Source organism: Lepidochelys olivacea (assembly GCF_965140295.1).
Source record: "Lepidochelys olivacea isolate rLepOli2 genome assembly, chromosome: 5".
NCBI lineage: Eukaryota > Metazoa > Chordata > Testudines > Cheloniidae > Lepidochelys > Lepidochelys olivacea.
Window position 1 is genome coordinate 62,049,142 of NC_140415.1, and position 15,528 is coordinate 62,064,669.

Here is a 15,528-nt window from a genome sequence, read left to right on the forward strand (position 1 = left end):
TTTTTAAGTAGGACAGTTAGAAAAGTTAAACTGTGCAATTAAGAAATTTTTATATATTGTGACAGGGCTTTGCTCATGATCCTGCAAACGTATGTGCTTAACATTAAGTATGTGAGCAGTTCCATTGAGTTTGCAGGATTTGGGCACCTAGACCACAAAAGTATTGGTACTTCAGTAAGTGTTGTTGAAACATTATACAAATACAGTGGCTCCCAGCTGAAAAAATACAGAAGGTTATTTAATCTCCTAAATACTGAATGTGTGTATGTATGCAAATATTTTTATATAATTTTATGTAGTATATCTTTTATTTAATGTGCACCTCTTACATATGTGTATGTATAGATATAAAATATATGCTATAGGTGTACCAATGAATTTAATGTGTGCTAATTAGATAATCTGAAAATATAAGCAAAGATTAATCGTAACAGAACAGAAAGCAAACACCATTTACTGATGGCTATAAGAAATCAGTCAATTAGTGATGGTTAGGTTCAGAGGGAAATGAAGATTGTTAAACAGATTAGTTAAATGCTAATATATGTACTTCTGTGAAAATTCTATATATTGACTATATAACTCCTCCCCACCCTTCAGACATTATCTGTCTTGTTAGGCCCTGATCCTATAACTTCTTGCATATGGGTGAATTGCTGCACTTCTGTGGAGCCTATTCCCTTTAGTACAGTGCTGCACAGGTGCAGCAATTCACCTAGACTCAAAAAAATTGCAGGATCAGGGCCTTGATTATAAGCTTTTCAAAGAAAGGACTATACAGCACCTAGTACAATGGGGTCCTGCCCTAATGAGGCCATGTAGGTAATATAAATATTAAATAATAAAGCCGCATATGAGATAATATGTAGATATTATTATAAAACATCACAGATTTACTGAAATGTGAACTATTTCATTTAATTTGGGCTAAATTCGTATTTGCTGAAACTCCATTGACTTCTTGGCATTCCACCTTGGATGATTTGCCTTAGTGTGTTTGAATGTGATCTCACAAAGCTTTAGATCTCGCAAAGCTGTGATGCTCCTGAAGTCAACTTGGGAACTACTTGGGTATAGTGCAAATCCTTACACATGCCTTTTACTTGCATACAGAAGACACAATGGCCCAAATCCCCAGCTGGTGTAAATTGTCATATCTCCATTGACTTCAGCGGAGTGATGTCAGTTTATACCAGCTGAGGATCTGGCCTGAAGTGATAAGTACTTCTCTAACTTGCAAAACTGGTGTTGAACGCAGGCTGCAGTAATAAATGTCATAATTTTTTGTTTTAAATCTGACAGGTGCTACTGTACCAGCCCACAGAGCAGTCCTAGTGGCTCGCTGTGAAGTAATGGCAGCTATGTTTAATGGAAGTTATATAGAAGCAAATAGTTTTCTGGTTCCAGTTTATGGGGTTTCCAAAGATACTTTCCTCTCCTTTCTAGAGTATCTGTACACTGACTCCTGTTGTCCAGGTAGGCAAATGTAAAAATATCCTTATATCCTTTAACTCCTTGCATACTTCAGGCATATTTTTGCCCCCAGATTTTTTGGGCATAGAGGGGTAAAGGGGGGAAGTAAGGGGGAGGAGATACACCAGTGACTTTTCATTTCCCTGCCTCTGCAACATACTGAATGAAGGATTGAAGTTTTACACTTCTCTGTAAATTAGTATTCAGGTGTAATGCCAAAATAGAAAAATTAAGTGAAAAGTTGCTAGTCGTATTCTTAACAGCTTCATCCTTTCACGTTTTGTGTCAAAACGACAGCGTTGTAAACAAAGTACACTGGGAAGAGTTTTGCATTACCGGGTACTTTAAATTCACTAGTAAAAGTGTATTTTCTGGTTAAGGATTTCTATCGGCTAAAGATATTTCTTAGAAACTTTTTTTGTCTTAGGTGTAACTTTCTGAGGTACAACATGAAAATGAAGTTCTCTCCCCTTTAAAAAGGAAAACTTTTTATTTTTTTTGTAAGTTATCAAAATATGATGCATTAGTGTATCATTACAATGAAATGTATTTATAATGGAATCAGGGTGAAGTAAAGAAAGAATTTACAAATTGTTTTATTCATCTTCTACTTAAGTAACACACTGAAAATTAAATTTTAAGTCATTTCAAGGCCATTCCAATGCCTGGAGGCCATTTTTTAGATCAAAACAATATTTAAACTGTATTTCTTTCTAGTCAGAGCTCCAGGTTAGTACAAAGTTGTTTCTCTTTGTCAAGTTTCATTTTTTTTAAAGCTTAAATCTGTCTAATCTCATAGTGTAGTTATAACAAAACCGGATGACTACACTGAGCTGGAATAAATCCCCAAAACAGATTTTGGTTAAAGTAATCTTGGTTTTATAAACTGTCATAAGGAATTTTTGAAAGTTTTACGTTGTAGTACTTAAATATTTCAAGTGACTCCACCTAGAGGACATGAATGAAAATTATTTTTAAAAAAATAATGCTCTTTATTTATTTTTTATTTTTCATCTCTCTGTCCAACACTACCTGCTTAAATGTTACCCTTGTACTTTACTGTTTGAAAAAAAGAGAAAGACCTTGCTATATTATGTCTGGTTTTTTTCATGAAACTTTGCATAATTTTACAAAAACAATTTTTTCTACACACAGCAAAATGATATAAATTGAAAGGTCAAATCCTAAATTCACTGAAGACTGCTCACTTGTGTGAGGCCAGCAATATTTGACGCACAGTTGACAACATAGGAAAGTTTAATAACAACATATTGCATTAGCTCATTCTTTTGGAGGATGAAATAGTGGTCACTCTTTTTAAAATTAAATACTTTTCTGCTAAAATAGAGTTCACCTGTCAAAAATTGTGAACTACAATACAGAAACATAAGATCATCAGCAGCACTTCGATTTTGTGTCTATTCCAAGCAAATTTAAGTGGTTACTGTAAAACTGGTTTTGATCAGCCTGCCAGTGAGATTGTGCTAACCATAAGTCGTGTCTGTTTTTTTCACCAGCCAGTATTTTGCAAGCCATGTCTCTCTTGATTTGTGCTGAGATGTACCAGGTATCCAGACTCCAACATATCTGTGAGCTTTATATCATCACACAGCTGCAGAGTATGCCTAGTAGGGAATTAGCGTCTACAAGTCTCAGTGTTGTTAGCTTGCTCAGAAAAGCCAAGGTATGTATTGCTCATACATGGACATGTAATGTATGAGTGATGGAATTTCTTTAAAATTTTTTTTGTTGATATCAACTTTGATTTTTAAGTGGACCTGAATTTTCTCAGTCCTAGTCTGCTTTGTGAGACTGTCATGGTGGCTGGCAGCTACCTGTTTGCTGCCTGTTTGCTGCTATTTCAAACACTTTGTGTTTTAGTTTACTCTTTTTGTAAATAGAAGTAATAATTAGAATATAATTTTTAATACACTGTAATTTTCTTTTAAAATTCTCCTGTATTACATCTGTTTTTCAGTAACTGTTCAGAGAGAGTATCCCCTCATCATTCCCACACAGATTTGGGATTCAAAAAACTATTAAAGTCAGCTTCTTCCTATGACATCTCTTACTCATTTTTCCCTTAATTTAATAGTAGATCAGCTGCAGTAGTAGCACCTGTGCTTGTTTGTAATTCTTCATCAGAGATTTATCACTGGAGGGAGGGGTCTAAGCAGCTGCTTCAACACTTACCTCAGCTAAGGAAGGTTGCCTTTAACAGCAGTTTTTAACAATTGGCACCATGCCCTGTTGTTAACGTGAAACAGTTTGCCTATCCCTATGGTAGTACATTTACTTCCACCTGACGTTCTGAGAATTTGTATGTTGTTGCCAGATTGTTGTGCTATATTTTCCCTCATTTATTTTTGCCATGGATACCATTCTTCATTTGCTATGCTGCTACTTTGACACTGGAAATCTTAAATTATGACTTCTGCTTTTTTCCTTCTGCTATCTTTTATCTGTTTTAGTCATGAACACTATTTGTATTCTGTTTCACTTCCCTTTTTTCCTTGCAGTTTCACAACTCTGACTGCCTTTCAACTTGGCTCCTTCATTTTATTGCCACTAACTACCTCATCTTCAGTCAAAAGCCTGAATTTCAAGATCTTTCAGGTAGTTAACCAGTTCTAGTCTTTTAAAAACTAAAAAAATACCCAACCTTTTCCACTGTATTTGGACTGAAGAATTAATGCTAAGTAATGCTGCTTCTGAGCATATGAGGAGATAAATAAGACTTTGGAGAGATGTACTTAAGTGTGTTTATTTTATACATGGAAACAACTTGTAATCTTGATTCAAAGGACATGGTATTTAAACACCACATAAGAAGCATAAAAAATTTTTAAAGAAAAAATTTAGGATCTCTGTAGCGCTGTTCAGTAGGTGATATAGCGTATTATGAAACCAAATGATTAAATGGCACTTCATTCATGTAAGTAAATCCAAGTGACAAATTAGTCAGTCAAATTGGTTTAGGAAATAGAAGTGGAAGAGGTAAATTATATATAATTTTTTTTTTAAGCCAAACCTTGTGAGGTGTACCCACCCAGTTTGCTTTAAGAGAAATGTAGAAACCCACCTGCCTGATTAATGGGAGTTGTATTAGCTTAGCACCTCTCACAATATGGCCCTATTGTACACTGCTGACATCTGTATTCTGCCTGTCCCTAACCCAAGAAAATTGGCTGTGGACATCTTCTGATGCAATCTGATTCAGGAAATGCTGGGACACTGAGTTAGTAGGAAGGATGTATCTTGCCTAATTATGATGACCTAAAATTGTGTTTCAAAAAAAGTTATTTTTTAGGAAGATCACTAACAAAATCAAAAAACAAAAACAAAAAAGAAAAAAATTAAGCTAAACCCGCAACAAAAAGGAAATTCAGCAATAGGTCTTATTTTACCCTTTTGTCACTATTAGAAGGCTTTTGGTGATCTGTGTAAAATTGAGTAGTAGTTTTAAATTCAATTCTTATTAGAGATGTTTCCATATCCCCTTTGTTGTCACTCTCAGTATAGGAAGTCAGGAGTGGAGAAAGAACTATTCCTTGTGTGTTGTGATTGCATAAGAAAGTGTTCCGCATTGTTGCTACCTATGTTGTTTCTCTTTTGTGGATAGAGGATTTGTCTCCAGGACTGTCATTTTGATATCTTTTCTGAATACTATGTTCATTTAAAATTAATTAACTTATTTATGCCAAGCACAACAACAAGGGTATTCAGGCAGTTGATTTTTACAGTTTGTGCTGCAAAAAAACCATTGGCGCAATGGACAGAGTTTCAGCCTTAACTTTATTGCTCCCTTCTGTTATGGGTTTGTGTGCCCTTAATGTTGTTTAAAGCAATTTTTAGAAGTTTTTCAGTTTGTAGTGTATGTGTGTGTGTGTATATACACATGTTTAACATTAATACTATTTATTTACTTTTAGCGGAAGAACGCAATTTTGTTGAGATGCACAGATGGCCTTCCAGTATGTACCTGAAACAGCTTGCAGATTACAGGAATTATATCAACTCCCAGAAATGCCACTGCATAGTAATGTAACCAGAAGATTGATTATTCACAAAGTGTTCATAGACTGGAGAATCACAGGCTGGGAATTACATGCAGGCTATTAAAACTGTAGCAGGGATGAAAATAAACATTTGAGTCCTACTATACTCTCTAATGCACTTGCTAATACTCTTTTCATTAATAATGATTTACTGTTATGTTTTAAAGGGATTAAGAAATATACCATAGGACAGCATAAGGAGTCAATCAGGCCTGGTCTACACTACAAAGTTAGGTCAACGTAAGCCGCATGTGCATGTGTCTATACCTAAATTTGTCTCTTACTGATGTAAGTGCCCCGTTACAGCAATGCAGTAGCACTCCCTCCCTGAGCAGCATTAAGCCATGGTTGATGTACTGAGGTCGACGCAGCGCAAGTGTAAACACTGCGTTACTTACATGGATTCTAACAGCCCTCCAGCAGCTGTTCAACAGTGTCTGACATTGACCTCTTTGGTCACAATTGTGAATGCCATTGTCCAGGGGTCATGGAGACTGAAAGACCCTCCCTCTCTTTTAAAACCCTGCAAATTTTGAAATGCCTTTTCCTGTTTGTCCAGCTGGAGAGCATACCTACCAGCTCTCCCATTGTTGTACGCAACTATGCAGCTGACCATGGCGGCCACGTGATCCAGACACACTCCAGCTTGGAATAGACAGGAGATATTGGATCTCCTGGGCCTGTGGAGAGAAGAGGCTGTGTAAGCACAGCTATGGACCAGCCATGTTTATCTATGAACAGATTGCACAGGGTATGCAGGAGAAGGAGTACGACAGGCCAGCTGCAGTGCTGTGTGAAAGAGAAGGAATGGGTCAGCCATATCGAGAGGCCAGCAGTCATTCTGGTGCTAACCCGCAGACCTGCCACTTTTACAAAGAGCTGCATGCCATAATTGTCAGAGACCCTACTGATATCCCACACATAACCATGGATACCTTTGTGGAGCCACAGGTCCCTGGCATGAACAACTAGGAGGAGGATGGGGGATGTGCGCCCAGGGAGCTCCACCTATGCGGGGCGCCAGGACCTGTTTTGAGACTCCACCACAGTCCAGTCAGTCCCAGCAGTCGAGCATGGGTGAGCTTGATGCAGGGGAAGAAACTTCGGGAAAGTGTGTAAATGAGTTTCCCATTACAATGACGTACTGCTGGTGCCCGCAATTTAACATGGCACAATTACTGACTTTTCATTAATTTACTTGTACTAAAAGAAGTAGGAGTACAACAAAGACAGGTATTGTTGTTATCTGCTTTTCATTCTCTTGTAGAATTAGGCCAGTGGGGGCATGTGGAGCAGTTTATGTACACAGGGATGTCCCTTGAATTCTCATGAGAGATCTTGATGAAACTTTCATGGAGGTACTCTGCAATCCTCTCCTGAAGGTTTCTAGGGATGGCAGCCTTACTGCTTCCTTTGTGGTATGACACTTTCCCATGCCACCCAGGGATAACTTCAGCAGGCACCCTTGTAGTACACAGGCTAGCAGCAGATAGTAAACAGCAGCTGTGCTTTCTGCGCCTTTGTTATATCAGGAGTGAGAGATCCGCTAAAATCACCACTTCCTGTGGACAGTGGTGCCAGTATTTAATACCATTGTCCTATACTCAGTTTCATGCAACTGAGCAAAATTCCCTCATTTCTTCACCCTTGGTGGGCCATACTCACCATGGCTGACTCATGAGTGGCACCGTGCACAAGCACTCTGAAGCAAAAGTGTCAATACGCACGTCTTGTTTTAAATTTTAGGGATGCAAGAGAAGGGGGTTCTGATTTTTAACTTTCACTTCCTGTTGTAACTATATTGACAGTGGTACCTCTGTGTGTTTTATCTGCAGCTGCTGCTATTGTGGCGCAGAGAGGTTCTCGCCTCCGCACCTGAGGAACACCTGAGCTAGAGAAGGAGGAGAAAGAAGAGGATTTGGGATGATGTGTTCAATGAGATCCTGCAAGCCAGTGCTGCGTGAGACTGAGGAAAGGGTCTGGAGGGTGAACATTACAGACAGCCTGGGGAAGGAAAAAGCAGAGACGAGAAGGAGAGGGAAATGCACCAAGACATAATGGACCTTCTCCAACAACAAACAGAGATACTGCAGACTTGTGGATTTAGTTACAACAATCCCAGTTTTGCCCTCCTTTGCAGTCCATGGGAAACTCCATAACAGCACCTCCCTATGCCCTCCCACCCTACATTCCATGTGGTATCAGGGGCTTTATCCCTATCCCTACCACTCTATCCCAGCAGACATTAAGAACAACCACAATCCCATAAACTGATCTGTGAAAGCCATGGTTGTTGTATATGTAGATTAATGGACAGGAATGTTCTTTCCACTGGTTGTTCTGTTTCATTAATTTATTAAGTTTTAATGTATTTACTTTTAAATTGCACAGATTTTTCTTTGCACTGGTTTTGCTACTGAATAAAATTATATTATTTGGAAAATAATCTTTTAGTTCACAATACATGCTTCAGAGTGCCCAGCAATTCTGAAAGCACCTACTTAATTGTTACTCTACAGTGTGGCACAACTCATAGGATCAGTGACAAACAGCGTAATAATCATAAATGTACAACAAACACCACAAAATTAAGAGATGCATAGACAGTGCTATATTCATAGATGTACACCACACAATTCCTAACAGGCCCCAAAACAGCAGGGCCAGGTAGAGCAGAGTACACCACACATGACTCTGGCTCACTGTTAAAATGCTCTTCAAAGCCTCTCTGAGATGTGTGGTTCAGTGTTGAGCTCTTCTGATAGCCCTTGTGTTTGGCTGTTCAAACTCAGCAGACTGCCAGTCCACTCTGGCAGAAACTTTTCCCCCTTTGCTTCCCTGAGATTATGCAGAACACAGCAGGCAGCTGTAACCATTGGGATGTCTTTTTTTCACTGAGATCCAGTCTTGTGAGTAAACAACACCAGCATCCCTTCAGTCTTCCAAAAGCACATTTAACTGTCTTTCTTCACCTGCTAAGCGAATAGCAAAATCTTTTTTTGGTGCTATTGGAGTGCTTCATGAGTCAGGAGAGGAAGGGGTAGGCTGGGTTCCCCGGGATTGCTATTGGTATTTCAACATCATCAACAAAAGAAAGTCCCTGCTTGTAGCTTTCTGAACAGTCCTGTATTTTTAAAGATGCAAGCATCAGACACTTCCCTTGACCAGCCAAAGTTAATGTCAGTGAGGAGATCCTAGTGGTCCTCCAGTGCTTGCATAACTGTAGAAAAGTAGCCCTTTCTGTTGATGTACTCTGTGGCAAGATGGGCTTGTGCCAAAATAGGGATATGTATACTATCTTTGCTTCACCTCAATTCAGGAATGCCATTACTGCAAATCAATCCAGTATGTCCTGCGCATTGCTGAGAGTCACAGTCCTGCATAGCAAGAGATGATTAGTGGCCTTGCACACTTGCATGATAGTGGATTTTCCAACTCCAAAATGATTTTGCACTTACCAGTAGCAATCTGACACTGCAAGTTTCCACAGTGCAATCACTACTCTCTTCTCCGCCATCAGTGCAGCTCTAATTTTGATGTCCCTGTACTGGAGGGCTGAGGCAAGCTCGGCACACAGATTCAGGAATGTGGCCTTGTGCATTCAAAAGTTCTGAAGCCACTGCTCGTCATCCCAAGCCTGCATTATGATGTGATCCCACCAGTCAGTGCTCATTTCTTGGTTCCAGAAGTGGTGCTCTACCACCTGCAGTTTGAACACCAGCAACAAACAACTTTGAATTGGTTCTTGCTATGTCCCAGAGCAGTCTGTGCTCCAAGATATTGTTGTGTTCCCTGCTTATTTGGTTCGTGTTACGGCTCTGCGAAGATCATGTGTCCTGTGCTCACAATTCTTACAGCAATAGTGCAGAACTGCAAGCGTCATGCTTCTGTCAGAAACGGACATTGAGGAGGGCTGCGTAGGTTCATGGGGGAAAAGGCATGAAAATTATGGGATAGAGATGACATGGCATGGATGGGATGAAAACAATTGCAAACTGGGAAGTTGGCCCCTTACCCCCAGTCACCGCGCTTGACATCTTGCTGCCCCACTATACATTGCCAAAACATCCCAAAAGACAGTGCACTGGGCAGTAGTGGGTTGCACTGAGATACCTACCATGTATTGACACAAGCACTCATGAGGATGCGCAATACTTGTGCAAGGAGGCATGTATGCATGCACGAGTGATGTACTAACAGTGGTAGCTTTATGCTGATGTAACTTGCGTCAACCAAAGTTTGCAGTGTAGACATGGTCTCTGTTGTTTAGCTTCAACCTGTTTTCCCTAAGGATTCTTTGCTGCAATAGTGGTGGTTTCAACTCCTAGATGAGATGTTGAAAACATTTTAACTTTTGTAAATCTTTTGTTTAACCTATGGGTGAGATTTTCAATGAAGTTGGGTACCCAGCTTTCTGAGGCGCTTTTGAATATCCCACCCTACCTGCTTATTTTAGCCTAGGATTATCACACAATCCTTGTAACATATTTATGGGCTTGCTCGGTAAAGCGTATTGTCAAAACATTGGGTTAAGTTTATAACTATTCCCTGTATAAGTTGCCCTTACAATCATATGAACTGGTATTTTCTCTCTAGCTAGGTGTTTATATGGCCCCATCATTGTACTGTGTGAGCGCCTCCTTTGCATTTAAAAATAGAAATAATAACAATCTTTCTTCCCAACCTGTAGGAGAAAAAGCTGGTTTAATTTTAGGGCATTTTCTGTTATTGTGTGGTAATATTATATATCTGTGTGTGACGAAATTCAGGGAAAGTGAAGGCAAAGAAGAAATTTTGTATTCTTGTGAAAGCTATGAAGTCAACAGTCATCCTTATCTGTTGCAGGAGAAAATTCCATAGAGTAGGCAACTTTCCTGGGAAAGTTCTGTCTCCCACAGTCAAACTTCCCCCCGTTGGTTGACAGTTTAAATCATTTCAGCTGAACCCAGCTGCCAAGGGGATAATATTCATAAAGAAGGAGGTAGGCATGGCCAGTTCCATGGAGAGCTTTGACTAACAGGACAAACCTAGAACTCAACTTTCTTCAATGGGAAGCCTTTGCAGAGTGGTGCATTAGCCCAATGTGTTCATGGTGACCTGTGTTTCTAAGCAGTTGGTATGCTCCATGTTGTACTAATTGGATTGGTTCAGGTAGTGTGGATTCATTTTTTGATATGAGCCAAAATAATCAAGCCTGGAGATCTTAAATAGGATCACCATAATTTTGTGGGATATTCTGGTGAGGCATAGATCACAGTGAGTGGCTTTTTTCAACTATTGGTGAATAGACATTCAGTAACACTGAGTCCAAAAGGAGCCCCAGGCTCAGACCATCTTAACAATTGAAGGATAGATTTCTACAATAACAGGAGTTTTATACAGGAAGCAAGTTCTTCTAAGTGGTTCCCTCTGCCTACCAGCAAAACCACAATCTTATTTAGGTTCAACTTTAGCCAGCTATTCTTGTATTGTAGGGAGTGGTATTTGTGGTATGTCAGTGTCTGGTCCTAGAGGGACAGTGTAAAAAAGGAAGATTAATGAAAAAGTTTTAGTCCTGAAAACAAGGCAGGATAAGCCATTTTAAAGGCACCTGCAGAAAAAATTGCAGCCAGGTGAAGGTGAGACCCACCATATTAACTAGTACCTATAGTGCTTATCTGTTAAAAAAGAGGAGTTTTTTTGAATCTCTACACAGTTATTCTTTTGGGAATTACACACTAGAATCACAGGGGATTTTCTTCTGGTGCAGTTTTAGAGGCCCAGATAGCATTTCCTATTTTGGGACAAAAATAATGGTACTCTTCTGGCTCCAAATATTGAAGGTTAGCTCAGTATAGGAATGTTAATTAATAGTATTTATATATGGCTTTGTGTCTGAGGATCTAAGAGAGCTTTATAAATGTGAGCAGCATTATTATCTTTGTTTCCCAGATGAGGAAGACTGAAGCAGAGAGGGGTTGAGATTTGTTCAAGATCACATTGCTAGTCAGTGATGGAACTAGGAATAGCACATTATCTCCTACAAGGAATAAAACAGATGAGTCTGCTACAATGGAGAAAAAGAGATGTTAAAGATGGAATAAAAATGGTCAGACATGAAAGTAGAAACAATATATACCTATAATTTTTAAAAAATGTAAAAAAGATTTAAGTACCGCCTTATTTCCTAATTTTTATATCTGTTACTGTAGAAATTAAAAATTCTAGATGTAGATCAACTGGATGAATGACAAATTTTGAAGTTTTGAAAGCTTAAGGCCATCAGCAAAAATGGCTACAGAATTGTAAGTCTAATTTGCATGAACAATTACCAGTACTTAACATGCTCTGTCACAGTATCTGCACATACAGGTGGCCAGTTTAATCATTTAACTGGTGTTTGTATGCACAAATATTAAATTCACATGTGCAGTCATGGTAACTACATATACAAATTCTGTGTGTGAATGTTTGCCCATATTGCATGTGGCCCTAGATTTTTAATATTTTGAAAATCTGATCTGCTACATTAGTATTTTTTGCCAATAACTCAGTGTAGTGGTATTTATTTTCATGAAGGAGATTTCATAAATCCTTTTTCCCGTTAATAGCTTTTTTAAAAAAACAAGGTAAAATGGAAATATGGACCATTTCTGTAGATCAGAGAATATTTTAAGGTATTGTATATTTATTTTAGTCTTTTGTGTTAATCATCCACAAACACTTTATATAGTGAGGCCAAGCAATGTGAAGAGACACAGATTTATAACTTGCTAATTACTCAAACACAAAATATCTTTCCATTCTTTGCAGGTGCCCCTATTATGCTACCTATATCAGGTCGAGACACTGGGTCAAGCCCAGAATGATGTGATAATTTGAGAAAATGAGTGATTTCTCCACACAAACAGAATAACAAATGGATGTTTTTCTTTAGAAATGTGCTTTTTAAATTTAAAATCTATGCCTTAGATATAGGTTTCGCTAACAATATCTTGTTACTTAGGTACAATTCAGAAATCAACAGATGATATTTAGAAGTTAGTCAAAGCACCACTGAGTTTGATATATGTGACAACTTTACATGTATAATATTTTTGCATTGGTTTAAATTAAAAATTAGGAAGTTCCTGAAAACTTGATTCAAACAACTAAAAGATGTGGAAATATTAAAATAGCTTAGAAAAGGAAAACCAGTAAATTTAGTTTAGGAAAGTAACTCTCTTTGGGCTTTGTATAGACAATCAAGTCTATTTTAAGAAAGCTATTCTGCTAATAACTTGCACGTTTCTCCTGAGGTAGGATTATCACCTCTTATCAGTTTAATATATAGTATAGTAGTATTCAAGGATCTATTCTTTTATAACTGCTTTGAATACATATTGAGGAGAGACTAGACCTCTACCTTATTAGCGAATCTTGTTAACAATATTGTTACACACCTTTTTTCCATGTTTGTTTATGACACATGTACACTTATGTCAATCCAGTATGAGACTTATATTGAGGCTAACATAGGAAGTCTTCTGTCCTAAGAAACATTAATTTCCCCAGGACAGAGAGTCTCTGCTCTCGTCTTTAGATCTTGGTGAACTAGGTAAGAAAAAGGTTTAGGAGAAAATAACTTATTTTACTAAGGCATGTGCTGAAATTCAGCTTTTGATATTTTCATAAGTTATGGAATGGTATTTTCTCTTTGACTAAAATTTACAATTTCTAGATTTAGTATGTAACACTTTGTAACAAAACAATAAATATTTTTACTGCATCTCAATTTCATGTGATTATTTACCTATTTTTATTTAGAAAGTTTGAACAGTGTGCTGGAAAGAATTAAACAGCAAAACTGTGTAATTCATATACTGGTAGATAAAGTGAGAGTAAACAATGTTGCTTTCATTATTCTGCATTTGTAGTGTTCCAGAGCCCAAATTAGAATTAGGACCCCACTGGACTACATGTTGTACGTAGGAAGACATTTTGTAATAGGATTTGTGTTGAATAGCATTACATTCTTCACATAGTTTGTATATAAATACTGAGGATACATTTAATGAAGCTTCCAAAATTCAGTCATAGAGATGCAATAGTCTCTTCATAGCCACACTTCCATCTTTATTTTCATCCCTTCTCGAATACTCTCAGAATTTTTTTTACTGAGTTTGAACTAGCCTGGGAGATGGGGAGGTGAGGAAAAAGAATGACGTATGAAGTGTTTCTGTTCAGTTTTTTTCTTAGTGATGCATCGGAGTGTATCCAGCTCCATCAGAGCACTTCTATCAACACGTGCTCTTCAGTACTGATCTCTTAGATGAGCTGAAGCTCGGTAATAGAAAAGAGAACTAGAACAGGATACTTTGGTATGAAGCTAGGACGGATTTGAATCCTGATGCTGCATATTAAAGATTGACACGGATTTATGCGCTGAGGATTTTTCCTTTGAAGTAAATCTGGGCCATAACTTAAATGCCAGAAGGGACCATTCTGATCATCTAGATCAGTGGTGGGCAACCTGCAGCCCGTCAGGGTAATCTGCTGGCCAGCTGCCAGACAGTTTGTTTACATTTCAATGACTGCCCACAGCTCCCAGTGGCTGCGGTTCGCTGTTCCTAGCCAAGGGAGCTGCAGGAAGTGGCGTGGGATGTGCTGGCCTCCGCTTCCCACAGTTCCCATTGGCCAGGAACGGCAAACCGCAGCCACTGGGAGCTGCAGGCGGCTGTAAAAATGTAAACAAACTGTTTGGCGCCCCACCAGCAGATTACCCTGACTGGCCGCGTACCGCAGGTTGCCCACCACTGATCTAGATGCTCCAATCACTGTACATGCTGTCACCATTGTGGGGTAACTGCATCTTTGACCCCTTTGTGGTATCTTTGAAAACACCCCACTTAGATGTTGGCTAGAGGCCTGAGCCCTAAGTGGGGTGTTGTAAAGGATGGTATGAAGGGGTCAAAGGTGCAGTTACCCGAGATGTGTGACAGCATTGGAGCATCTAGATCGGGGTGGGCAAACTTTTTGGTCTGAGGGCCACATCTGGATATGGAAATTGTATGATGGGCCATGAATGCTCACAAAATTGGTGGTCAGGGTGGGTGGGGGGTGAGGGCTGTGGGGTGCAGGACAGTGCTCCAGGCTGAGACCGAGGGGTTTGGAGGGTGGGAGGGGGATCAGGGCTGGAGCAGGGGGATGGGGCATGGGAGGAAGTCAGGGGTGCAGGCACCGGGCAGCGCTCATCTCAAGCCGCTCCCAGAAGCAGTGGCAGTCGCCCCTCTGGCTCCTACCTGGAGGCATGGCCCTGGCCGGGCAGCTTTGCATACTGCCCTGTCCGCAGGCATCGCCCCTACAGCTCCCTTTGGCTGCGGTTCCTGGCCCATGTGAGCTGCAGAGCCAGCACTTTGGTCAGGGGCAGCGTGCGGAGCCCCCTGGCTGCCCCTATGTGTAAGAGCTGGAGGGGGAACATGCCGTTGCTTCCTGGAGCCACGGCATGTGTGGAGCAAGCCCACGACCAGAGCTTGAGGGCTGGATTGCCCACCCCTGATCAAGATGCAATTGTCTTACAAGCAAGAGTCTCAAACATACTAATTGATTTATTTTTTTAATTTTTTAAACTTTTTTTACCTTGGACAGGATTAACAATGACCAGCCACCTTTTCACAAAGCACAATACATTTACTTTAGGACAAAAACATTGCAGACAAAACATACCAAAAAATAAAAAGTCTATATGCAGGCTAAGCTTACCAGTTGTTACCCGTCTTTCCCATGAAGACCCTGGTATATTTCAAAGTCCTTCAAATTCTTACAGCAGAGTAACACTCTTGGTTAAAGTCTCATGTCAATTTTTGGATTGAATGAGAGTCTTCCCTCCACTACATTAGACTTTCCACTTTCTACCATTCTATATTCTTTTTCTCCTGGGCCTCTTAAAACTAGTCAAAACCAGTAGCTACAGTTCCCCCTGCCCCGGTCCCCCAAATGGTGGTACTTCTCTAAAGTTGTTTAACTGTCCAGGGATTTG

General features: G+C 39.5%; 1 protein-coding gene across 9 annotated transcripts in view; it reads left to right on the forward strand.

Moving 5' to 3' along the window:
• RHOBTB3 (Rho related BTB domain containing 3) overlaps positions 1-13,237 on the forward strand; it is a 76,320-nt gene extending 63,083 nt beyond the window's left edge. For 2 of the 9 annotated variants that reach the window (XM_084628225.1, XM_084628233.1), the window contains 5 exons: positions 1,303-1,476; positions 2,991-3,157; positions 3,993-4,089; positions 5,406-5,517; positions 12,324-13,237. In XM_084628225.1, coding sequence (XP_084484351.1) covers positions 1,303-1,476; positions 2,991-3,157; positions 3,993-4,089; positions 5,406-5,517; positions 12,324-12,384 — 611 coding nt within the window. In that variant the 3' untranslated portion in view covers positions 12,385-13,237. Of the gene's footprint in view, positions 1-1,302; positions 1,477-2,990; positions 3,158-3,992; positions 4,090-5,405; positions 6,765-7,366 lie in introns of all 9 variants that reach the window. The other 7 variants (XM_084628228.1, XM_084628227.1, XM_084628226.1 and 4 more) reach the window with 7 other exon arrangements.
• The last annotated feature ends 2,291 nt before the right edge of the window (positions 13,238-15,528 follow it).